Consider the following 25,980-nt stretch of genomic DNA (forward strand, 5'->3'; position numbering starts at 1 on the left):
TGAGAGCTTTGGGAGAGAGAGGGAGGAGGAAGAAGCGGAGGAGAGTTGGGAGAGAGAGAGAGAGGGAAGGAGGAGGAGGGGGTGGGGGAGAGATGGGAGCTTTGGGAGATTGAGAGAGAGAGAGAAAGAGAAGGAGGAGGAAGGGGCGGAGGAGAGATGGGAGCTTTGGGAGAGAGAGAGAGAGAGAAGGAGGAGGAAGAGGCGGAGGAGAGATGAGAGCTTTGGGAGAGAGAGGGAGGAGGAGGGGGTGGAGTAGAGTTGGGAGAGAGAGAGAGAAGGAGGAGAAAGGGGGAAGGGGGAGGGGAGATGAGTGCTCCGGGAGAGAGAGAGAGAAGGAGGAGGAGGGGGCGGAGGAGAGATGGGGGCTTTGGGAGAGAAAGAGAGAGAGAGAAGGAGTAGGAGGGGGCGGAGGAGAGATGGGAGCTTTGGGAGAGAGAGAGAGAGAGAGAAGGAGGAGGAAGGGGCGGAGGAGAGATGGGAGCTTTGGGAGAGAGAGCGAGAGAAGGAGGAGGAAGGCAGAGGAGAGATGGGAGCTTTGGGAGAGAGAGAGAGAGAGAGAGAGAGAGAGAGAAGGAGGAGGAAGGGGTGGAGGAGGGATGGGAGCTTTGGGAGAGTGAGAGAGAGAGAGAGAGAGAAGGAGAAGGAAGGGGCAGAGGAGAGATGGGAGCTTTGAGAGAGTGAGAGAGATAGAGATGGAGGAGGCAGGAGCGGAGGAGAGATGTGAGCTTTAGGAGCATGAGAGAGAGAGGAGGAGGAAGGGGCGGAGGAGAGATGGGAGCTTTGAGAGAGAGAGAGAGAGAGAGAGAGAGAGAGAGAGAGAGAGAGAGAGAGAGGGAAGGAGGAGGGAGGGGCGGAGGAGAGATGGGAGCTTTGGGAGAGTGAGAGAGAGAGAGAGAGGGAAGGAGGAGGGAGGGGCCGAGGAGAGATGGTAACTTTGGGAGAGAGAGAGAGAGAAGGAGGAGGCGGGGGAGAGATGATAGCTTTGGGAGCATGAGAGAGTGAGAGAGAGAGAAGGAGGAGGAAGGGGCGGAGGAGAGATGGGAGCTTTGGGAGAGAGATAGAGAGAGAGAAGGAGGAGGAAGAGGCAGAGGAGAGGTGGGAGAGAGAGAGAGAAGGAGGAGGAAGGGGGGAGGATAGATGGGTGCTCTGGGAGAGTGAGAGAGAGAGAAAGACAGAGAGAGAGAAGGAGGAGGAAGTGGCAGAGGAGAGATGGGAGCTTTGGGAGAGAGAGAGAGAGAGAGAGAGAAGGAGGAAGGGGCGGAGGAGAGATGGGAGCTTTGGGAGAGAGAGAGAGAGAGAGAAGGAGGAGGGAGGGGCGGATGAGAGATGGGAGCTTTGGGAGAGTGAGAGAGAGAGGAGGAGGGGGAGGGGAGATGGGAGCTTTGGGAGAGAGAGAGAGAGAGGAGGAGGATGGGGAGGAGAGATGAGAGCTTTGGGAGAGAGAGAGAGAGAGAGAGAAGGAGGAAGGGGGAGGAGAGATGGAGAGGGGAGATGGAAGCTTTGGGAGAGAGAGAGTGAAGGAGGAGAGACGGGGGCTCGTGTGTGCTGCTGCAGCGCTCTCTGGGTGGGTGAGTGTCTCCTCGGGTGAGTGCTGCTGTGAGGAGGCTGAATGAAACCCTCATGAGACTTCTCTGTCGCACCCCTCCAGCTTGGAGCGCCCTTCAGCTGCCCGAGGGGCTGTGGATAGGGCCGTGTGCCACCCCCCCGGAGGAGTGAGGGCTGGGGGTGTTGGAGTTCATACAATAAAATTATGTTTTCGTTGCCTAACCGCCCCCCCACACACACAGGAGCGAAGCTATCAGCAGTGCAGCAGGTGCAGTGAACACGGGGCTCCTATAGACTCAATTAGTTTTTGTTTTTACTCCCAGACCAGTGGGTGGGAGGTCCGGTTTGCATCCTCGGATTGGGACTCATGGTAGGTCAGTGCCCCCCCCTCCCCCTCTGACAAGCTGCCCAGTGCTGAGGCAGGGGTTCAGTGCTGAGGGTGGGGAGGTGTTCAGTGCTGAGGGAGGGGTTCAGTGCTCAGGGAGGGGTTCAGTGCTGAGGGAGGGGTTCAGTGCTGAGAGGCGGTTCAGTGCTTAACGGAGCGTTTCCGTGCTCAGGGAGGGGTTCATTGCTGAGGGAGGGGTTCAGTGCTCAGGGAGGGGTTCAGTGCTGAGGGAGGCGGTCAGTGCTGAGGGAGGGGTTCAGTGCTCATTGAGCGGTTCAGTGCTCAGGGAGGGGTTCAGTGTTGAGGGAGGGGTTCAGTGCTCAGGGAGGGGTTCAGTGCTCAGGGAGGGGTTCAGTGCTCAGGGAGAGGTTTGGTGCTCACGGAGGGGTTCAGTTCTCACAGAGGGGTTCAGTGCTCAGGGAGGGGTTCAGTGCTCAGGGAGGGGTTCGATGCTCACGGAGGGGTTCAGTGCTCAGGGAGGGGTTTAGTGCTGAAGGGGGGGTGTTCAGTGCTCAGAGAGGGGTTCAGTGCTGAGGGAGGGGTTCAGTGCTCAGGGAGGGGTTCAGTGCTCATTGTGCAGTTCAGTGCTCAGGAAGGGGTTCAGTGCTGAAGGGGGTGTCCAGTGCTCAGGGAGAGGGGTACAGTGCTGAGGGAGGGGTCAGTGCTGAGGAAGGGGTTCATTGCTGAGGGAGGGGTTCAGTGCTGAGGGAGGGGATCAGTGCTCATTGAGCGGTTCAGTGCTCAGGGAGGGGTTCAGTGCTCAGGGAGGTGTTCAGTGCTGAGGGAGGGGTCAGTGCTGAGGGAGGGGTTCAGTGCTGAGGGAGGGGTCAGTGCTGAGGGAGGGGTTCAGTGCTGAGGGAGCAACCCAGTGCTGAGGGAAGGGTTCAGTGCTGAGGGAGGGGTTCAGTGCTGAGGGGGGGGTTCAATGCTGAGGGGGGTTCAGTGCTGAGGGAGCAACCCAGTGCTGAGGGAGGGGTTCAGTGCTCAGGGAGGGGTTCAGTGCTGAGGGGGGGTTCAGTGCTGAGGGAGCAACCCAGTGCTGAGGGAGGGGTTCAGTGCTCAGGGAGGGGTCCAGTGCGGAGGGAGGGGTTCAGTGCTGAGGGTGGGTTCAGTGCTGAGGGAGCGGTTCCGTGCTCAGGCGGGGGGTTCAGTGCTGAGGGAGGGGTTCAGTGCTAAGGGAGGGGTTCAGGGCTGAGGGAGGGGTTCCTTGCTGAGGGAAGGGTTCAGTGCTCAGAAAGGGGTCAGTGTTGAGGGAGGGGTTCAGTGCTGAGGGAGGGGTTCAGGGCTGAGGGAGGGGTTCAGAGCTCAGGGAGGGGTTCATTGCTGAGGGAGGGGCTCAGTGCTCAGGGAGGGTTTCATTGCTCAGGGAGGGGTTTAGTGCTGAAGGGGGGTGTTCAGTGCTCACGGAGGGGTTCAGTGCTGAGGGAGGGGTTCAGTGCTCAGGGAGTGTTTCAGTGTTGAGGAAAGGGTTCAGTGCTCAGGGAGGGGTTCAGTGCTCAGGGAGGGGTTTGGTGCTCACTGAGGGGTTCAGTGCTCAGGGAGGGGTTCAGTGCTCAGGGAGGGGTTCATTGCTGAGGGAGAGGTCAGTGCTGAGGGAGGGGTTTAGTGCTGAGGGAGGGGTTCAGTGCTCAGGGAGGCGTTCAGTGCTGAGGGAGGGGTTAGTGCTGAGAGAGGGGTTCAGTGCTGAGGGAGCAACCCAGTGCTGAGGGAGGGGTTCTGTGCTGAGGGAGGCGTTCAGTGCTGAGGGGGGGTTCAGTGCTGAGGGGGGTTCAGTGCTGAGGGAGCAACCCAGTGCTGAGGGAGGGGTTCAGTGCTCAGGGAGGAGTTTAGTGCTGAGGGGTGGGGGGTTCAGTGCGGAGGGAGCAACCCAGTGCTGAGGGAGGGGTTCAGTGCTCAGGTAGGGGTCCAGTGCTGAGGGAGGGGTTTAGTGCTGAGGGGGAGTTCAGCGCTGAAGGAGCAGTTCCGTGCTCGGGGGGGGGGGGGGGTTCAGTGCTCAGGGAGGGGTTCAGGGCTGAGGGAGGGGTTAATTGCTGAGGGAAGGGTTCAGTGCTCAGGAAGGGGTCAGTGTTGAGGGAGGGGTTCAGTGCTCAGGGAGGCGTTCAGTGCTGAGGGAGGGGTTCAGGGCTGAGGGACGGGTTCAGAGCTCAGGGAGGGGTTCATTGCTGAGGGAGGGGTTCAGTGCTCAGGGGGGGTTCAGTGCTGAGGGAGGGGTCAGTGATGAGGGAGCGGTTCCGTGCTCAGGGGGGGGGTTCAGTGCTCAGGGAGGGGTTCAGTGCTCAGGGAGGGGTTCATTGCTGAGGGAGAGGTCAGTGCTGAGGGAGGGGTTCAGTGCTCAGGGAGGGGTTCAGTGCTGAGGGAGGGGTTAGTGCTGAGGGAGGGGTTCAGTGGTGAGGGAGAAACCCAGTGCTGAGGGAGGGGTTCAGTGCTGAGGGAGGCGTTCAGTGCTGAGGGGGGGTTCAGTGCTGAGGGGGGTTCAGTGCTGAGGGAGCAACCCAGTGCTGAGGGAGGGGTTCAGTGCTCAGGGAAGAGTTCAGTGCTGGGGGGGGTTCAGTGCTGAAGGAGCAACCCAGTGCTGATGGAGGGGTTCAGTGCTCAGGTAGGGGTCCAGTGCTGAGGGAGGGGTTTAGTGCTGACGGGGTGTTCAGTGCTGAGAGAGCGGTTCCGTGCTCGGGGGGGTTCAGTGCTCAGGGAGGGGTTCAGGGCTGAGGGAGGGGTTCATTGCTGAGGGAAGGGTTCAGTGCTCAGGAAGGGGTCAGTGTTGAGGGAGGGGTTCAGTGCTCAGGGAGGGCTTCAGTGCTGAGGGAGGGGTTCAGGGCTGAGGGAGGGGTTCAGGGCTGAGGGAGGGGTTCAGAGCTCAGGGAGGGGTTTATTGCTGAGGGAGGGGTTCAGTGCTCAGGGGGGGTTCAGTGCTCAGAGAGGGGTTTAGTGCTGAAGGAGGGGTGTTCAGTACTCACAGAGGGGTTCAGTGCTCAGGGAGGGGTTCAGTGCTCAGGGAGGGTTTCAGTGTTGAGGACAGGGTTCAGTGCTCAGGGAGGGGTTCAGTGCTCATTGTGCGGTTCAGTGCTCAGGGAGGGGTTCAGTGCTCAGGGAGGGGTTCAGTGCTGAGGGAGGGGTCAGTGCTGAGGAAGGGGTTCATTTCTGAGGGAGGGGTCTGTGCTGAGGGAGGGGGTCAGTGCTCATTGAGCGGTTCAGTGCTCAGGGAGGGGTTCAGTGCTCAGGGAGGTGTTCAGTGCTGAGTGAGGGTTCAGTGCTGAGGGAGGGGTTCAGTGCTGAGTGAGGGGTACAGTGCTCAGGGAGGGGTTCAGTGCTGAGGGAGGGAACAGTGCTGAGGGAGGGGTTCAGTGCTGAGGGAGCAACCCAGTGATGAGGGAGGGGTTCAGTGCTGAGGGAGGGGTTCAGTGCTGAGAGGGGTTCAGTGCTGAGGGGGGTTCAGTGCTGAGGGAGCAGCCAAGTGCTGAGGGAGGGGTTCAGTGCTGAGGGAGGGGTTCAGTGCTCAGGGAGGGTCCAGTGCTCAGGGAGGGGTTCAGTGCAGAGGGGGGGGGGGGGGGGGTCAGTGATGAGGGAGCGGTTCCGTGCTCAGGGGGAGTTCAGTGCTCAGGGAGGGGTTCAGTGCTGAGGGAGGGGTTCAGGGCTGAGGGAGGGGTTCATTGCTGAGGGAATGGTTTAGTGCTCAGGAAGGGGTCAGTGTTGAGGGAGGGGTTCAGTGCTGAGGGAGGGGTTCAGTGCTGAGGGAGGGGTTCAGGGCTGAGAGAGGGGTTCAGAGCTCAGGGAGGGGTTCATTGCTGAGGGAGGGGTTCAGTGCTCAGGGAGGGGTTCGATGCTCACGGAGGGGTTCAGTGCTCAGGGAGGGGTTCAGTTGTCAGGAAGGGTTTCAGTGTTGAGGACAGGGTTCAGTGCTCAGGGAGGGGTTCAGTGCTCATTGTGCGGTTCAGTGCTCAGGGAGGGGTTCAGTGCTGAGGGAGGGGTGTTCAGTGCTCACGGAGGGGTTCAGTGCTCATTGTGCGGTTCAGTGCTCAGGGAGGGGTTCAGTGCTGAGGGAGGGGTGTTCAGTGCTCACGGAGGGGTTCAGTGCTCAGGGGGGGTTCAGTGCTCAGGGAGGGGTTTAGTGCTGAAGGAGGGGTGTTCAGTGCTCACGGAGGGGTTCAGTGCTGAGGGAGGGGTTCACTGCTCAGGGAGGGTTTCAGTGTTGAGGACAGGGTTCAGTGCTCAGGGAGGGGTTCAGTGCTCATTGTGCGGTTCAGTGCTCAGGGAGGGGTTCAGTGCTGAGGGAGGGGTTCAGTGCTGTAGGGGGTGTCCAGTGCTCAGGGAGGGGTTCAGTGCTAAGGGAGGGGTCAGTGCTGAGGAAGGGGTTCATTTCTGAGGGAGGGGTCAGTGCTGAGGGAGGGGGTCAGTGCTCATTGAGCGGTTCAGTGCTCAGGGAGGGTTTCAGTGCTCAGGGAGGTGTTCAGTGCTGAGGGAGGGGTCAGTGCTGAGGGAGGGGTTCAGTGCTGAGTGAGGGGTTCAGTGCTCAGGGAGGGGTTCAGTGCTGAGGGAGGGAACAGTGCTGAGGGAGGGGTTCAGTGCTGAGGGAGCAACCCAGTGCTGAGGGAGGGGTTCAGTGCTGAGGGAGGGGTTCAGTGCTGAGAGGTGTTCAGTGCTGAGGGGGGTTCAATGCTGAGGGAGCAGCCCAGTGCTGAGGGAGGGGTTCAGTGCTGAAGGAGGGGTTCAGTGCTCAGGGAGGGTCCAGTGCTGAGGGAGGGGTTCAGTGCTGAGGGGGGGGGGGGGGGCAGTGATGAGGGAGCGGTTCCGTGCTCAGGGGGGGGTTCAGTGCTCAGGGAGGGGTTCAGTGCTCAGGGAGGGGTTCAGGGCTGAGGGAGGGGTTCATTTCTGAGGGAAGGGTTCAGTGCTCAGGAAGGGGTCAGTGTTGAGGGAGGGGTTCAGTGCTGAGGGAGGGGTTCAGGGCTGAGGGAGGGGTTCAGAGCTCAGGGAGGGGTTCATTGCTGAGGGAGGGGCTCAGAGCTCAGGGAGGGGTTCATTGCTGAGGGAGGGGTTCAGTGCTCAGGGAGGGGTTCAGTGCTCAGGGAGGGGTTCGATGCTCACGGAGGGGTTCAGTGCTCAGGGAGGGGTTCAGTTCTCAGGAAGGGTTTCAGTGTTGAGGAGAGGGTTCAGTGCTCAGGGAGGGGTTCAGTACTCATTGTGCGGTTCAGTGCTCAAGGAGGGGTTCAGTCAGGGAGGGTTTCAGTGTTGAGGACAGGGTTCAGTGCTCAGGGAGGGGTTCAGTGCTCATTGTGCGGTTCAGTGCTCAGGGAGGGGTTCAGTGCTGAGGGAGGGGTTCAGTGCTGAAGGGGGTGTCCAGTGCTCAGGGAGGGGTTCAGTGCTGAGGGAGGGGTCAGTGCTGAGGAAGGAGTTCATTACTGAGGGAGGGGTTCAGTGCTGAGGGAGGGGGGCAGTGCTCATTGAGCGGTTCAGTGCTCAGGGAGGGGTTGAGTGCTCAGGGAGGTGTTCAGTGCTGAGGGAGGGGTCAGTGCTGAGGCAGGGGTTCAGTGCTGAGTGAGGGATTCAGTGTTCAGGGAGGGGTTCAGTGCTGAGGGAGGGGTCAGTGCTGAGGGAGGTGTCAGTGCTGAGGGAGGGGTTCAGTGCTGAGGGAGCAACCCAGTGCTGAGGGAGGGGTTCAGTGCTGAGGGGGGGTTCAGTGCTGAGGGGGGTTCAGAGCTGAGGGAGCAACCCAGTGCTGAGGGAGGGGTTCAGTGCTCAGGGAGGGGTTCAGTGCTGAGGGGGAGTTCGGTACTGAGGGAGCAACCCAGTGCTGAGGGAGGGGTTCAGTGCTCTGGGAGGGGTTCAGTGCTGATGGGGGGGTTCAGTGCTGAGGGAGCGGTTCCATGCTCGGGGGGGTTCAGTGCTCAGGGAGGGGTTCAGTGCTGAGGGAGGGGTTCAGGGCTGAGGGAGGGGTTCCTTGCTGCAGGAAGTGTTCAGTGCTCAGGAAGCGGTCAGTGTTGAGGGAGGGGTTCAGTGCTCAGGGAGGGGTTCAGTGCTGAGGGAGGGGTTCAGGGCTGAGGGAGGGGTTGAGAGCTCAGGGAGGGGTTCATTGCTGAGGGAGGGGTTCAGTGCTGAGGGAGGGGTCAGTGATGAGGGAGCGGTTCCGTGCTCGGGGGGGGGTTCAGTGCTCAGGGAGGGGTTCAGTGCTGAGGGAGGGGTTCAGGGCTGAGGGAGGGGTTCATTGCTGAGGTAAGGGTTCGGTGCTCAGGAAGGGGTCAGTGTTGAGGGAGGGGTTCAGTGCTCAGGGAGGGGTTCAGTGCTGAGGGAGGGGTTCAGGGCTGAGGGAGGGGTTCAGAGCTCAGGGAGGGGTTCATTACTGAGGGAGGGGTTCAATGCTCAGGGAGGGGTTCGATGCTCACAGAGGGGTTCAGTGCTCAGGGAGGGGTTCAGTGCTCAGAAAAGGTTTCAGTGTTGAGGACAGGGTTCAGTGCTCAGGGAGGGGTTCAGTGCTCATTGTGCAGTTCAGTGCTCAGGGGGGGGGTTCAGTGCTGAGGGAGGGGTTCATTGCTGAATGGGGTGTCCAGTGCTCAGGGAGGGGTTCAGTGCTAAGGGAGGGGTCAGTGCTGAGGAAGGGGTTCATTTCTGAGGGAGGGGTCAGTGCTGAGGGAGGGGGTCAGTGCTCATTGAGCGGTTCAGTGCTCAGGGAGGGTTTCAGTGCTCAGGGAGGTGTTCAGTGCTGAGGGAGGGGTCAGTGCTGAGGGAGGGGTTCAGTGCTGAGTGAGGGGTTCAGTGCTCAGGGAGGGGTTCAGTGCTGAGGGAGGGAACAGTGCTGAGGGAGGGGTTCAGTGCTGAGGGAGCAACCCAGTGCTGAGGGAGGGGTTCAGTGCTGAGGGAGGGGTTCAGTGCTGAGAGGTGTTCAGTGCTGAGGGGGGTTCAATGCTGAGGGAGCAGCCCAGTGCTGAGGGAGGGGTTCAGTGCTGAAGGAGGGGTTCAGTGCTCAGGGAGGGTCCAGTGCTGAGGGAGGGGTTCAGTGCTGAGGGGGGGGGGCAGTGATGAGGGAGTGGTTCCGTGCTCAGGGGGGGGGTTCAGTGCTCAGGGAGGGGTTCAGTGCTCAGGGAGGGGTTCAGGGCTGAGGGAGGGGTTCATTGCTGAGGGAAGAGTTCAGTGCTCAGGAAGGGGTCAGTGTTGAGGGAGGGGTTCAGTGCTGAGGGAGGGGTTCAGGGCTGAGGGAGGGGTTCAGAGCTCAGGGAGGGGTTCATTGCTGAGGGAGGGGCTCAGAGCTCAGGGAGGGGTTCATTGCTGAGGGAGGGGTTCAGTGCTCAGGGAGGGGTTCAGTGCTCAGGGAGGGGTTCGATGCTCACGGAGGGGTTCAGTGCTCAGGGAGGGGTTCAGTTCTCAGGAAGGGTTTCAGTGTTGAGGAGAGGGTTCAGTGCTCAGGGAGGGGTTCAGTACTCATTGTGCGGTTCAGTGCTCAAGGAGGGGTTCAGTCAGGGAGGGTTTCAGTGTTGAGGACAGGGTTCAGTGCTCAGGGAGGGGTTCAGTGCTCATTGTGCGGTTCAGTGCTCAGGGAGGGGTTCAGTGCTGAGGGAGGGGTTCAGTGCTGAAGGGGGTGTCCAGTGCTCAGGGAGGGGTTCAGTGCTGAGGGAGGGGTCAGTGCTGAGGAAGGAGTTCATTACTGAGGGAGGGGTTCAGTGCTGAGGGAGGGGGGCAGTGCTCATTGAGCGGTTCAGTGCTCAGGGAGGGGTTGAGTGCTCAGGGAGGTGTTCAGTGCTGAGGGAGGGGTCAGTGCTGAGGCAGGGGTTCAGTGCTGAGTGAGGGATTCAGTGTTCAGGGAGGGGTTCAGTGCTGAGGGAGGGGTCAGTGCTGAGGGAGGTGTCAGTGCTGAGGGAGGGGTTCAGTGCTGAGGGAGCAACCCAGTGCTGAGGGAGGGGTTCAGTGCTGAGGGGGGGTTCAGTGCTGAGGGGGGTTCAGAGCTGAGGGAGCAACCCAGTGCTGAGGGAGGGGTTCAGTGCTCAGGGAGGGGTTCAGTGCTGAGGGGGAGTTCGGTACTGAGGGAGCAACCCAGTGCTGAGGGAGGGGTTCAGTGCTCTGGGAGGGGTCCAGTGCTGAGGGACGGATTCAGTGCTGATGGGGGGGTTCAGTGCTGAGGGAGCGGTTCCATGCTCGGGGGGGTTCAGTGCTCAGGGAGGGGTTCAGTGCTGAGGGAGGGGTTCAGGGCTGAGGGAGGGGTTCCTTGCTGCAGGAAGTGTTCAGTGCTCAGGAAGCGGTCAGTGTTGAGGGAGGGGTTCAGTGCTCAGGGAGGGGTTCAGTGCTGAGGGAGGGGTTCAGGGCTGAGGGAGGGGTTGAGAGCTCAGGGAGGGGTTCATTGCTGAGGGAGGGGTTCAGTGCTGAGGGAGGGGTCAGTGATGAGGGAGCGGTTCCGTGCTCGGGGGGGGGTTCAGTGCTCAGGGAGGGGTTCAGTGCTGAGGGAGGGGTTCAGGGCTGAGGGAGGGGTTCATTGCTGAGGTAAGGGTTCGGTGCTCAGGAAGGGGTCAGTGTTGAGGGAGGGGTTCAGTGCTCAGGGAGGGGTTCAGTGCTGAGGGAGGGGTTCAGGGCTGAGGGAGGGGTTCAGAGCTCAGGGAGGGGTTCATTACTGAGGGAGGGGTTCAATGCTCAGGGAGGGGTTCGATGCTCACAGAGGGGTTCAGTGCTCAGGGAGGGGTTCAGTGCTCAGGAAAGGTTTCAGTGTTGAGGACAGGGTTCAGTGCTCAGGGAGGGGTTCAGTGCTCATTGTGCAGTTCAGTGCTCAGGGGGGGGTTCAGTGCTGAGGGAGGGGTTCATTGCTGAATGGGGTGTCCAGTGCTCAGGGAGGGGTTCAGTGCTAAGGGAGGGGTCAGTGCTGAGGAAGGGGTTCATTTCTGAGGGAGGGGTCAGTGCTGAGGGAGGGGGTCAGTGCTCATTGAGCGGTTCAGTGCTCAGGGAGGGTTTCAGTGCTCAGGGAGGTGTTCAGTGCTGAGGGAGGGGTCAGTGCTGAGGGAGGGGTTCAGTGCTGAGTGAGGGGTTCAGTGCTCAGGGAGGGGTTCAGTGCTGAGGGAGGGAACAGTGCTGAGGGAGGGGTTCAGTGCTGAGGGAGCAACCCAGTGCTGAGGGAGGGGTTCAGTGCTGAGGGAGGGGTTCAGTGCTGAGAGGTGTTCAGTGCTGAGGGGGGTTCAATGCTGAGGGAGCAGCCCAGTGCTGAGGGAGGGGTTCAGTGCTGAAGGAGGGGTTCAGTGCTCAGGGAGGGTCCAGTGCTGAGGGAGGGGTTCAGTGCTGAGGGGGGGGGCAGTGATGAGGGAGTGGTTCCGTGCTCAGGGGGGGGTTCAGTGCTCAGGGAGGGGTTCAGTGCTCAGGGAGGGGTTCAGGGCTGAGGGAGGGGTTCATTGCTGAGGGAAGAGTTCAGTGCTCAGGAAGGGGTCAGTGTTGAGGGAGGGGTTCAGTGCTGAGGGAGGGGTTCAGGGCTGAGGGAGGGGTTCAGAGCTCAGGGAGGGGTTCATTGCTGAGGGAGGGGCTCAGAGCTCAGGGAGGGGTTCATTGCTGAGGGAGGGGTTCAGTGCTCAGGGAGGGGTTCAGTGCTCAGGGAGGGGTTCGATGCTCACGGAGGGGTTCAGTGCTCAGGGAGGGGTTCAGTTCTCAGGAAGGGTTTCAGTGTTGAGGAGAGGGTTCAGTGCTCAGGGAGGGGTTCAGTACTCATTGTGCGGTTCAGTGCTCAAGGAGGGGTTCAGTCAGGGAGGGTTTCAGTGTTGAGGACAGGGTTCAGTGCTCAGGGAGGGGTTCAGTGCTCATTGTGCGGTTCAGTGCTCAGGGAGGGGTTCAGTGCTGAGGGAGGGGTTCAGTGCTGAAGGGGGTGTCCAGTGCTCAGGGAGGGGTTCAGTGCTGAGGGAGGGGTCAGTGCTGAGGAAGGAGTTCATTACTGAGGGAGGGGTTCAGTGCTGAGGGAGGGGGGCAGTGCTCATTGAGCGGTTCAGTGCTCAGGGAGGGGTTGAGTGCTCAGGGAGGTGTTCAGTGCTGAGGGAGGGGTCAGTGCTGAGGCAGGGGTTCAGTGCTGAGTGAGGGATTCAGTGTTCAGGGAGGGGTTCAGTGCTGAGGGAGGGGTCAGTGCTGAGGGAGGTGTCAGTGCTGAGGGAGGGGTTCAGTGCTGAGGGAGCAACCCAGTGCTGAGGGAGGGGTTCAGTGCTGAGGGGGGGTTCAGTGCTGAGGGGGGTTCAGAGCTGAGGGAGCAACCCAGTGCTGAGGGAGGGGTTCAGTGCTCAGGGAGGGGTTCAGTGCTGAGGGGGAGTTCGGTACTGAGGGAGCAACCCAGTGCTGAGGGAGGGGTTCAGTGCTCTGGGAGGGGTCCAGTGCTGAGGGACGGGTTCAGTGCTGATGGGGGGGTTCAGTGCTGAGGGAGCGGTTCCATGCTCGGGGGGGTTCAGTGCTCAGGGAGGGGTTCAGTGCTGAGGGAGGGGTTCAGGGCTGAGGGAGGGGTTCCTTGCTGCGGGAAGTGTTCAGTGCTCAGGAAGCGGTCAGTGTTGAGGGAGGGGTTCAGTGCTCAGGGAGGGGTTCAGTGCTGAGGGAGGGGTTCAGGGCTGAGGGAGGGGTTGAGAGCTCAGGGAGGGGTTCATTGCTGAGGGAGGGGTTCAGTGCTGAGGGAGGGGTCAGTGATGAGGGAGCGGTTCCGTGCTCGGGGGGGGTTCAGTGCTCAGGGAGGGGTTCAGTGCTCAGGGAGGGGTTCAGGGCTGAGGGAGGGGTTCATTGCTGAGGTAAGGGTTCGGTGCTCAGGAAGGGGTCAGTGTTGAGGGAGGGGTTCAGTGCTCAGGGAGGGGTTCAGTGCTGAGGGAGGGGTTCAGGGCTGAGGGAGGGGTTCAGAGCTCAGGGAGGGGTTCATTACTGAGGGAGGGGTTCAATGCTCAGGGAGGGGTTCGATGCTCACAGAGGGGTTCAGTGCTCAGGGAGGGGTTCAGTGCTCAGGAAAGGTTTCAGTGTTGAGGACAGGGTTCAGTGCTCAGGGAGGGGTTCAGTGCTCATTGTGCAGTTCAGTGCTCAGGGGGGGGTTCAGTGCTGAGGGAGGGGTTCATTGCTGAATGGGGTGTCCAGTGCTCAGGGAGGGGTTCAGTGCTGAGGGAGGGGTCAATGCTGAGGAAGGGGTTCATTACTGAGGGAGGGGTTCAGTGCTGAGGGAGGGGGCAGTGCTCATTGAGCGGTTCAGTGCTCAGGGAGGGGTTGAGTGCTCAGGGAGGTGTTCAGTGCTGAGGGAGGGGTCTGTGCTGAGGGAGGGGTTCAGTGCTGAGGGAGGGATTCAGTGTTCAGGGAGGGGTTCAGTGCTGAGGGAGGGGTCAGTGCTGAGGGAGGTGTCAGTGCTGAGGGAGGGGTTCAGTGCTGAGGGAGCAACCCAGTGCTGAGGGAGGGGTTCAGTGCTGAGGGAGGGGTTCAGTGCTGAGGGGGGGTTCAGTGCTGAGGGGGGTTCAGTGCTGAGGGAGCAACCCAGTGTTGAGGGAGGGGTTCAGTGCTCAGGAAGGGGTTCAGTGCTGATGGGGAGTTCAGTGCTGAGGGAGCAACCCAGTGCTGAGGGAGGGGTTTAGTGCTCTGGGAGGGGTCCAGTGCTGAGGGACGGGTTCAGTGGGGTTCAGTGCTGAGGGAGCGGTTCCGTGCTCGGAGGGGTTCAGTGCTGAGGGAGGGGTTCAGGGCTGAGGGAGGGGTTCAGGGCTGAGGGAGGGGTTCCTTGCTGTGGGAAGTGTTCAGTGCTCAGGAAGGGGTCAGTGTTGAGGGAGGGGTTCAGTGCTGAGGGAGGGGTTCAGGGCTGAGGGAGGGGTTGAGAGCTCAGGGAGGGGTTCATTGCTGAGGAAGGGGTTCAGTGCTCAGGGAGGGGTTCAGTGTTGAGGGAGGGGTCAGTGCTCAGGGAGGGGGGCGGTGGAGAGTGCCCCCGCCTTACTTTGCTGTGGATGACACAAGATACTATTTTCCTTTCAGGAATGAGTGATGACCTCGAGGCGGACGATGGCATCAGCATCCTAGAGGCCAATAAAGGTAAGGCTCTGGGCGGGGCTATTGGGGTGCGGGCTCCACAGACGTCCCTAGAAAGGGTCTCGAATGAACGGATTTTTAGCAAGGAGCATCAGCCCCCAGCAGAGGCAGAGTGGGCAGCGGGCTCCAGACACCTCCGAACAAGAAGGGGAACTCGTGGCCCCTTCTCCTGGCACCCCAGCAGCAGGGTAGAGCCTGCCACCCTCCCCGGTAGCCCGTCCCTCGCCTCTATCCCCGTGATGGGGGGTAACAAAGCCCGCAGGTACCAGGGAGTTGAGCGGGTCAGCGTGGGGTGCCCCCTGGCACACCAGGGTACTGCCTGCAATCTCTCCGGCCACGTCTGTGCAGCCCCTGTGAACTTGTTTCTGGGCTGGATCCGAGCAGAGCACTGCAGGACAAAGCCTGGCTCTGGCAGCCCATGCCGAGAGCCAGGACCACCGAGCACCGAGCATCCTTGCTCCCAGCTGGCCAAGACTGCTTTTATGTTGTGAACGTGCCTTGCCGAGTGACTTACTAGCCCTCTACCTCCCCGTGCTCGCCTTCACTGACTCAGAGCATTTTGTGTAGTAAAACGTGGCAGCTGCAGTCTCACTATGAGAGGCAGTGATTGCTGGGCCACTGATGACTTGCATTATTTCTGACCTCTCACAAGAATCAGACTGTCTCCGTGCCCGTGTCATTTACATAATGAAGTTGCACCCCCCTTTTAGGTCGAGCGCAGTGTTCGACGTGTTGTATACTTTTAAATATACATATAATATGGGTTCAAGCTAATTCAAGAGATTTAGGGGGTTATTACAACTTTGGAGGAGGTGTTAATCCGTCCCAAAAGTGACGGTAAAGTGACGGATATACCACCAGCCGTATTACGAGTCCATTATATCCTATGGAACTCGTAATACGGCTGGTGGTATATCCGTCACTTTTGGGACGGATTAGCACCTCCTCCAAAGTTGTAATAACCCCCTTAATTTGTTGGTTGCAGTGTCCTTCAAAAATCCTTGCTTGCTAGTGGTCAGTTCTGCTTCTTTGTCCTGCCTTTTTAGGTCGAGCGTTAGCGTTCGGCCTGCTGTATACTAAAGTATAGAATAGAGTGAGTTTCAGCATTTTGATTTGTTAGTTTCAGTGTCCTTCAAAAGTCCTTGCTTGCTAGTGGTCACTTCTGCCTCTTTGTCCTACCTTTTTTTCACTTTCGGAGCAGCACAAAGTACTGTGTAATTACGCTGTGTTCTGTTTATCCCTTCTGAAGGGGACTTTTTCTTTCAGCATTGGCCTGTTTGTTTTACACTGTGGGTGTATAATCAGCCCCTCCCCCCCACCAGCTCCCTCTGTAAACATAAACCAACATCAGAAGGGGGCTTTTCCAGGGCCAGCTCGCTCTCGCACTCTTCCGTGTGGCAAGAAAAGTCCAGTCAGTAATTTACAACGCTGTGAGCTCTAACTGGAGCAAACACGAGACTATTGCATTCCAAATGCTTGTTTTTTTTACCCTCCTGCCATGGGCTGTTGCCCTGCACTTCGCCACTCCCACTGGCCACCTATGGGTGGTGTAGCTGGGCCCTTCCAGTTAGCCGTATTAGCACGTCCGTACCCCCTACTGCTTGTAGTCCAGCCGGCACTGCTAGGAATGGCACTTTATCCTCAGCCTTACACTACATTCAGGGCTGCCTCCCCTGGAAACCCGTCTTCTCCACCCTCTTTCTTTACCAGACATAAGTGGCAGACCTCAATCCCATACAGGGGTGAAAACTCTTAACAACCACTCCTTGAAGTTGTGCCTCCCGTCATGTGCGGCTGGGTGGCTCTTGTTCACCTCTGCCCCGTTCCCAACCTCGTTGAATTATTGTACTGCCTCGTCCATCACATTTTCCTTATCTATACCACCAGCACCTTCATTTGTCGTCGGTTGCGATTTGCTGAGTTCGGGGAGCGCTACCACGCCACTTGCTTTTGGGGGTATGTGATATATGTAGTATAATGGTTGTAGGGTGACCACCCGTCCGTAAATTTCACAGACTGTCCGTAATTTTGCCCTTCTGTCCGTTGCCCGTGATGAAAGCTTTAACGGGCGGCATTTGTCCGTAATTTTAGCCTTTCACCTAAAGGACAACGGAGGCAGGGCGAAATTACGGGCAGATCAGTTTCCCCAGCTGGGCTGGAAGGCAGGGAGGCTCCAGTGCTCTGAGGGAGGGGCAGACAGATAAGAATCAGACCTTCTTGCCAGGGGGTCGCCTTCCCTAAAGACATGCAAATGTGCCCAACTGGTAAATCTGCAAATACAAAAGGGCTTGACAACCTGCATTGACTTTACTAAAAGGAGTCACTTGAAGTTTTCTGGTGGCAAAGATATTTCTTTTAGAGAGGTATTGTAATGGTGTTTCAAGGTGAGCTGTGGAGTGTGTGGTTTTAATGGAGTGTTATAAAATTATTTAGTACTAGGTATAAACTGTATATTATTCAAATCTGTATTTGAGAAGCACTTTTTTTTTTATTTATCCGAAATGTACTTGCACATTTTGTAGCAGCCTTTATTATGATGTAATTGTATTTTTCACAGTTCTTTCAGGTACTTCGGTACCTCATAGTACTAACAAACATTGGCAAAGCAATAGGTCTCATCTACGAAAGAGTTATTGGCTTTGCTAATGTGTTTTAGCCATTAGCCATGTTATACACCAGAGTAGCTGGTGTTCAGCATGGCTTAAAGTTAGTGGCATAGTGGTGTGGAGTGGAGTAGAGTAGCATAGGAGCAGTGGCGTAGAGCCGAGTGGTGCAAAGTACAGTGCAGTTGGGTAAAGTTCATTTGTTTAGAGTGCAGTGGCATGGAGTGGCGTGGGACAGAGTAGAGTGGCATACAGTGCAGTGGAGTAGAGTGGCATACATTAGAGTGGCAGAGAGAGCAGTAGTGTAGAGTGGTGCAGTAGCATAGATTGCAGAATAGACTCACGTTGCAGGGAGTGCAGTGCGTAGTGTAGAGTGGTGCAGAGTAGAGCAAAGTGCTGTAGAGTGGAGTGTTGCAGAGTAGAGTGGCATAGGATGCAGTGGCATAGAGTACAGTGGCATAGAATGCAGCAGTACATAGTACACTGGTGTGTAGTACAGTGGTGGAGAGTGCAACGCTGCAGAGGAGAGTGTCAGTGCAGTGATGTAGAGTGGAGTAGAGTGGCACAGAGAGCAGTGGTGTAGAGTACAGTGCTACAGAGTAGAGGGCAGTGGCGTACAGTGCAGTTTTTCAGAGTGCATTGGCATAGAATGCCATGGGGTAGAGTTACATAGAGTGCAGTGGAGTAGAGTGGCATACAATAGAGTAGAAGAGAGTGCAGTAATGCAGAGTGGTGCAGTGTCATAGAGTGCAGAGTAGACTCATGTGGCATAGAGTGCAGTGGTGTAGAGTGGTGCAGAGTGGAGTATTGTATAGTGGTGTAGAGTAGAGTATAGTGCCTAGAGTGCAGTGGCATAGAGTAGAGTGGTGTAGAGTGCAGAGTTGCAGAGTAGAGTGTCAGTGCAGTGGTGGAAAGTGGTACAGAGAACAGTGGCATAGAGTACAGTGGTGTAGAGTAAAGGGCAGTGGCATACAGTGCATTTGTTTAGAGTGCACTGGTGTAGAGTGCAGTTGCATAGAGTGGCATTGGGCAGAGTAGAGTGGCATAGAATGCAGTGGAATAGAGTATATTGGTGCAGAATGCAGTAGTACAGAGCAGAGTGGTGTAGAGTACAGTGGCGTAGAATAGATTGTTTCAGAGTAGAGTGCAGTTGCATAGAGTGGAGAGGTGCAGGGTAGAGTGCAGTGGAATAGAATGCAGTGGCACAGAGTGCAGTGGCATAAAGTAGATTATTTCACAGGAGAGTGAGGTGGCTTAGAGTGGAGAGGTGCAGGTTATAGTGGAGTTGCATAAAGTGGCATAGAGTGTGATGGCATAGAGTAAAGTAATGTAGAGTGCCGTGGCAAAGAGTACAGAGGTGCAGAGTAGATTAGAGTGATGTACAGTGTATTGATGTAGAGTGCAGGGGCATAGTTAAGTGTTACAGAGTAAAGTGCATTAGTATAGAGTGTATTGGCTTACAGTGCAGTAGGGGACAGTGCAGTGTTGCAGAGTGGCAGAGAGTGGAGTTGTGCGGATTAGATTGGTGTTGCCTAGACTGTAGTGATATGGTGTGCAGACGAGCAGAGCGCAGTGGTGTAGAGAGGCGTAAAGTTCAGTGGCATAGAGTAGAGTGGTACAGAGGAGAGTAGAGAGGAATAGTGTGAAGTAGCATAGAGTGCAGTGGCATAATGTGGAGTGGGTCTGAATGGAGAAGAGTGCAGTGGCATGGAGTGGAGTAAAGTAGAGTGATACAGAGTAGGGTGCAGTGGCGTGTAGTGGTGCAGAGCAGAGTGGAGTGCAGTATGAATGATAGTCTAACACACTGCCATTACAGACAACAAATTTATGATTGGAATGACCATTACATTTGCACAGATATACAGTTTTTTAAATCAAACTATACTGTGCACAGACGACTATGTGTGGAAATTGCATCACCTAATGCAATGATTTGTTTTAATCATGTAAAGGTATTTGTTTCCAGCACAGTTCAGAATTAACAAAACTGTGCTTGATTTGTACTTCTAATTCTGATATATTCTGAAGTTTATTTAAATGTTGTCATGTGATAGAAAAAACTCTTTCCTAACCCCAGTATCCAGCAAGATTGTCGCATAAATCCTCTCACGTTGAAGTCAGAGAAAGGAAAGTAAACACTAAGTGGGTCATTACAACATTGGCGGTAAAAGCCGCTTACCGCCGTGCAGAAGACCGCCGAAACACCGCCGCGGACGCGGAATTCCGCTACAGCTATCATGACCCACATCTCGGAATCCGCTGAAATTCAGACATCCACACAAGTCCACCACACCAAAGGTCAGTGTTAAACTGGCGAAAACAATTCCTCCACAGTCACGCCAACAGAAACACGCCCATGCTATCACGACCCACAAATCCACGCGGCGGTCTTTCAACCGCGGTATTCCATTGGCGGTACACACCGCTGCGCTCAAAATACACACACATCTCCAAAACACCGCCACATTGGACAAATCAAAATTCACACACCTGATACACATACACACCACTCCCACACACCCAATTCAATATAAAACACACACCCACATCACCCACAAACCCCTACGACCACAATTCACGAACAAAGGCCAGAGAGACAGAGAGCACAGCAATTGAGAACCCCACCACACAGAGGCACACAACACCATCACCCATACAACATTCCACGCACAAAACACCACACACCACTACACATCACCACACACATCAACACTTACACCACCCCACACATCACCCACACCACCCCATGTCACACCAAAGACACCCCCGGTTTTCCGAGGAGGAGCTCAGGGTCATGGTGGAGGAAATCCTACGGGTAGAGCCACAGCTATTTGGCTCACAGGTGCAGCACACCTCCATAGCCAGGAAGATGGAGCTACGGCGCAGAATCGTGGACAGGGTCAACGCCGTGGGACAGCATCCAAGAAATCGGGAGGACATCAGGAAGAGGTGGAACGACCTACGGGGGAAGGTGCGTTCAGTGGTCTCCAGGCACAACATTGCGGTACAGCGGACTGGCGGCGGACCCCCACCTCCTCCCTCACAACTAACAACATGGGAGGAGCAAGTCTTGACCATCATGCATCCAGAGGGCCTCGGAGGAGTCGGTAGAGGAATGGACACTGGTAAGTCAAATCTTAACTATCATATCCCCCACCCTACCTGCATGCTATCACACACCCACACCCTCACCCCCTCCCCTATCACTCCAACTCCTCACTAATGTACTAATAACACAAACCACACATCCCAACACCAAGCCCTGCATGACACAACTAAGCATGGTCACCCCTCACCAAAGCATGCTCACTGCACATACCCATAACAACCCCCTAACCATCATCACACAAACCCACACACAGGAATGCTTGCACTGGGGTACACGCACACCCACCCATTGCACACCATTACACACACAGATGCAATAATCATGCGCTTATATCCCTGCAGGACCACTAAGGAACGTCACCACACAGGAGGCTCCAGACATCTCCACTCCACCCACAGAAGAGGCCCACAGTGACGACAACAGCTCTGCCCTACTGGATCCTGATGACCAGCCCGGACCATTGTGGGCCTCGGGACAGTCGGTTCCCCTTGCACAGGCACAGCCCAACACTGACCTTCCACCCTTTGGTAACACCAGCACAGCACCCACCCAGCGGGCCCATACCTACGTACCCAGGACACGTCAATCAGTGGTGTGTCCACCACTACAGGGAACCCAGGATAACCCACCACCCCAACAACAACAGGGACCTGGGGCAGTGGTAGAGGGCACACGGTCCAGGGGACGGAGGCACAGGAACACAGGGGAACTGGGAGGGCTGCTGTGCGACAGGGGGCGGACAGGCCAAGGGAACCCACTCTCCACGAGGCTCTCTCCTCCATCATGGGAGCATACCACCACTCCCAGGAGATGATGGCGACGGTCCTGGCCAAGTTTCAGGAGACCCAGCGCCTGCAGGAGGAGCAGTATTTGGGGTTCAGGGAGGAGCTCAGGACCATCAGTCTGCCCTGGGCACCATTGTAGGGGTGCTGAAGGACATACAGCAGACCATGAGGGACACAGTGGCACTCCAAGGGGCCCCTGACACTAGCCTGGACGATGAGCTGCCCACCACCTCCGCCGGCGCTAGTCGACAGGACGCCCCGCCACAGGACCACCACACCAGCACCCCACCCCCTGCAGACGGACAACCACCACGCAAGCGGTCCCTGAGATCCAGGAACAGGACAGAGCAAGATGGCAAGACCCGCGCCAGGAAATGAGACCACCCTGATTGTCCTCCCCCTGTCCCACTTTGTTACCCTGTCCATACTTAAACTGCCCCAGCTCAACTTCCTATGCCCATATGGGCAGTGCACCTGTGTGACCAATAGACTGGACTCTGCCATGGACATTCCTCCACCGCCCCCATCACCATTTTCCAACCCCCCTCCATTTTTGAGCACTTAAATAAACACCCTTGAACCATAAAACAATCTGGAGTCACTCTGTGATTTGGTACATTTGTATTATCAATGACAGTGTCAAAATGCGTTCTCAATTGTAAAGCCAACATACCTATGTCACACATCACAAGTCCTTGAAGGATGCAAGCAGATGACACACGTTGGTAACCACACCTGTGAAACCGTAATGGAAAGGAACAACTCAGTGACCAAATACTGCTATTTAATGACAGACAGGATAGAGGTAGAAGTTTGAAAGTGAATGTAATGGTAAAAAAAAATGTTCTCACCTGTGTGTCACTGGAAATATTGCTGTATGACTGACTCCCTGTTGTCTATGTCTTCTTCCTCAGCTTCCTCCTCATCACTGTCCACAGGCTCCACAGCTGCCACAACACCGCCATCTGGACTATCCTCCTGCAGAAAAGGCACCTGGCGTCGCAAAGCAAGATTGTGAAGCATCGAGCAGGCGATGATGATCTGGCACACCTTCTTGGGTGAGTAGAATAGGGAACCACCTGTCATATGGAGGCACCTGAACCTGGCCTTCAGGAGGCTGAAGGTGCGTTCGATCACCCTCCTAGTCTGCCCATGGGCCTCATTGTAGCGTTCCTCTGCCATGGTCCTGGGATTCCTCACTGGGGTCAATAGCTATGACAGGTTGGGGTAACCAAAGTTCCCTAATAGCCACACACGGTGTCTCTGGAGTTGACCCATCACATACGGGATGCTGCTATTCCGCAGGATGTAGGCGTTGTGCACTGAGCCAGGGAACATAGCATTTACCTGGGAGATGTACTGGTCCGCCAAACATACCATCTGTACATTCATAGAATGATAACTCTTCTGGTTCCTGTACACCTGTTCACTCCTGCGTGGGGGGACCAGAGCTACATGGGTGCCATCAATAGCACCTATGATGTTGGGGATATGTCCAAGGGCATAGAAGTCACCTTTAACTGTAGCCAAATCCTCCACCTGAGGGAAAACGATTTAGCTCCTTACGTGTTTCAGCAGGGCAGACAACACTCTGGACAACACGTTGGAAAACGTAGGCTGGGACATCCCTGATGCCATGGCCACTGTTGTCTGAAAAGACCCACTTGCAAGGAAATGGAGCACTGACAGCACCTGCACGTCAGGGGGGATTCCAGTGGGATGGCGGATTGGTGACATTAGGTCTGGCTCCAACTGGGTACATAGTTCCTGGATAGTGGCATGGTCAAACCTGTAGGTGATGATTAAATGTCGCTCCTCCATTGTCAACAGGTCCACCAGCGGTCGGTACACCGGAGGATTCCGCCATCTTCTCAAATGTCCCAGCTGACGGTGCCTAGGAAGGACAACAGCGACCACAGAGACAACAAATTTCCAGGTATGTACCCACAGATACACAGAACACGACACCAAACACAAAACTCTTCCTGTATGTGTGTTGAGTGTAGGCCTAGGTATGTGTGACGCAGTACTAAATGAAGCCATGTGAGCCCCTGAAATGGCGGTTGCCTGACCTCTAAACTGGGACAATGGTATGTGAGGTATCTGCGCTGGCGTTGTACACCGTCGCGGTAGGCGGTCGTAGACCGCGGCACAATGCCGCATTGGTTAACATTGGACCCTATGGGTCCCAGGAGCCAATGATGAGGTGCGCCGGCGGTGATGATACGCACCGCCGCGGACGTCACCGCCGCGGACATGACTGTCATTTTCTATCTGTTAAATCACTCGATACCTGATCTTCGACAGGAGAGGACCCACACTGCAAGTGCTGCTGTGACCTCGGTCTAGAAGAGACAATGGCGGCTGCGTCTGGGAAAAGGGTCCCTGCCTTCACTGCTCAGGAGTTGGAGAAGTTAGTCGACGGGGTCCTCCCCCAGTACACGCTACTCTACGGTCCTCCAGACCAACAGGTAAGTACACAGGGAGCACGTTGTATGGGCTATGCCTGTGTGGATAGGGCTGGTTGTAAGAAGGAAGGGGGCAGAGTTCAGGGAACATGAAGGACTGTGAATGCATGTGCCACATGGCAAGGGTAGGGATGGGGGCCACTCACATCGACGGTGCAGTTGGTAATGACTTTTCTTCTTCCCCTGTGCATGTCATGTTGGTCAGCGCCCACCAGCGCACTCTTCTTTACAGACTCGTCAAGGCATGCCTAGCATCATTTCCGTTCCTCTGTGTGAAGCAGGGATCAAACACTACTTGATTTTAAATCAATTAGTGTCCGTCCGATACTCCCCACGTGATCGAGGTAATATTTTCCTCTTTTTAACATCCAGTGCCCCCAAACAGAAGGCCTGTGACTGGCAAAAAACATGTCCAGCAGGACAAACAGAACTGCAATTTTTTTATTTTTTAAAACCAACTTTCTTTTGTTTTGTTAAGTCGTATTTTCTCGGTTTTCACTCATGTTTTCTTTTTGTTTTTACTCGTGGGCGCTGTTGTCAAAAGATGACAGTGTTCGAAATATGCGAGACCTATTCCATTGCAAATGCTTGTTCTGTTTGGGAGCAGGCCCAACTACTGTATAATTACTCTATGTCCTGTTTATCTCTTCTGTAGGGGACTTTTTCTCTTTGGGAGCAGCACAACTTAGTATTTGTCTGTTGGTCTTACACATGGGTGCGTGTTCAGCCCCTCCTCCCCACCAGCTCCCTCTTCAGAGGGAGGCTTTTCCACACCCCCTCCTACGTTTGGCTTAGAATGGAGAGCTTTAATTTCCTCATTGCCTCTGACATAGCCATAAAGGACCAGCTGCTGTGCTCTGATTAAATCTGATTCAAGGGCGTGCCCTACTGATTAGTGACTCAAAGCGTGATGTTTGTATGAGTATGATCCAACAGGCCTGCATTTAAATACAGCAAAAATGCAACTTACAATTTATTTACACAAACTAAATACACTGTAAAAAATGAGAAACAGCCACAAAAACGTCAGAAAACACTGCAGGGGCAGCTCTGGGCCCCACAAGGCTGTAACTGGCATTGCCTCTTTAAGGGGTCCCTTGAACCCGCCCTCGCTCTCTACATGTTGTTGACCTTATTCATTTTTGACACGCATGTCTTGTAATCACAGTGCTTCTTAACCGGAGGTTCCGCCCCTGGGTATGCTCTCTGCCAATGACTGGTCAAGAGTATGTAAATCTCGCCTGTTATTGGATGATGACTAGAGCCCAGTTTGTAGTACAAGCTGCTGGGCAAAAACTACTGCTATTGGCTTTTTAACCTCTTGGGTGCCTTGGACGAGATCATCTCGTCCAAGGCTACAGTTCCCCTGTGCCTTGGACGAGATCATCTCCCCACGAGTGCACCCCCCTTCCCCCCCCAAGTCGGGGATGGAAGGGGAAGACCTTCCCCTTCCACCCCCGACCCCCCCCACCCCCCCCCCCCGTGACGTCAGCGCGCGCGCGCGCTGATGTGTCACAGGGGCCTCCCTCGTCGCGCTGGAAGCTCTGCTTCCAGCGCGATTGAAAAAGAAATGCAAAAGCATTTCTTTTTCAATCACTTGGGAGGCCCGGAGGGGCTTCAAAGGGAAGGAAAAGTATTTCCTTCCCTTTGAAGTCCCTCCGAGGGTTTCAAAAGCCGGATTGCTTGCAATCCGGCTTTTGAAACCCCACTAGACACCAGGGATTTTTTTTTTTTCTTTGAAATTGACAAAAGGGAGCGACCCCTTGGGCAAGGGTCGCTCCCAGGGGGGGCATTTTTTTGAAAACGCCTTTTCTGCCCCCAGAGGGGGCAGAAACCTCTAGGCACCAGGGACCATTTTTTTTTTTTTTTTTTTTTTTTTTTTATTGAGGTGGGGAGCGACCCCTTAGGCAAGGGTCGCTCCCCTTGGGGGAAAATTATATTTTGGCCATTTCTGCCCCCCTTGGGGGCAGATTGGCCTATTTTGATGAGGCCAATCTGCCCCCAAGGGGGGTAGAAACCACTAGACACCAGGGTTTTTTTTTTTTTAATTGTTATTGACAAAAGGGAGCGACCCCTTGGGCAAGGGTCGCTCCCAGGGGGTGCATATTTTCGGGAAGGCCTTTTCTGCCCCCCCTGGGGGCAGATCGGCCTACTATTAGGCCGATCTGCCCCCAGGGGGGGCAGAAACCTCTAGGCACCAGGGACCATTTTTTTTTTTTTGGTGGGGAGCGACCCCTTAGGCAAGGGTCGCTCCCCTTGGGGGAAAATTATATTTTGGCCATTTCTGCCCCCCTTGGGGGCAGATTGGCCTATTTTGATGAGGCCAATCTGCCCCCAAGGGGGGTAGAAACCACTAGACACCAGGGATTTTTTTTTATTTTTATTGTTATTGACAAAAGGGAGCGACCCCTTGGGCAAGGGTCGCTCCCAGGGGGGGCATATTTTCGGGAAGGCCTTTTCTGCCCCCCCTGGGGGCAGATCGGCCTACTATTAGGCCGATCTGACCCCAGGGGGGGCAGAAACCTCTAGGCACCAGGGACCATTTTTTTTTTTTTTTTTCATTTTTTTTTTTTTTGGTGGGGAGCGACCCCTTAGGCAAGGGTCGCTCCCCTTGGGGGAAAATTATATTTTGGCCATTTCTGCCCCCTTTGGGGGCAGATTGGCCTATTTTGATGAGGCCAATCTGCCCCCAAGGGGGGTAGAAACCACTAGACACCAGGGAGTTTTTTCTTTGCGTGAATTTCACGCAAAGGGAGCGACCCCTTAGGCAAGGGTCGCTCCCTGGGGGGGAGGGCAATTTATTTTAGGCCATTTCTGCCCCCCCTGGGGGCAGATCGGCCTATTATTAGGCCGATCTGCCCCCAGGGGGGGAAGAAACCTCTAGGCGCCAGGGCAATTATTTTTTTTGTGTTTTTTTTTTTTGTTCTTTCTTTTTTTTAGAGATGGGGAGCGACCCATCAGGCAAGGGTCGCTCCCCTGGGGGGCAAATTGTATTTAGACCATTTCTGCCCCCTGGGGGCAGATTGGCCGATTTTAGGTCAATCTGCCCCCAAGGGGGCAGAAACCACTAGGCACCGGGGATTTGTTTTTTGGCGCCAATGTCACGCAGGGG

General features: G+C 56.0%; 1 protein-coding gene across 2 annotated transcripts in view; it reads left to right on the top strand.

Annotated features, from left to right (window-relative positions):
* Nucleotides 1-25,980, top strand: part of LOC138287308 (astacin-like metalloendopeptidase) — a 181,891-nt gene that overhangs the window by 51,583 nt on the left and 104,328 nt on the right. For both annotated transcript variants that reach the window (XM_069227664.1, XM_069227665.1), the window contains exon 3: nt 13,850-13,906. In XM_069227664.1, coding sequence (XP_069083765.1) covers nt 13,850-13,906 — 57 coding nt within the window. The remainder of the gene's footprint in view (nt 1-13,849; nt 13,907-25,980) is intronic.

Source organism: Pleurodeles waltl, chromosome 4_1 (assembly GCF_031143425.1).
Source record: "Pleurodeles waltl isolate 20211129_DDA chromosome 4_1, aPleWal1.hap1.20221129, whole genome shotgun sequence".
Lineage (NCBI taxonomy): Eukaryota > Metazoa > Chordata > Amphibia > Caudata > Salamandridae > Pleurodeles > Pleurodeles waltl.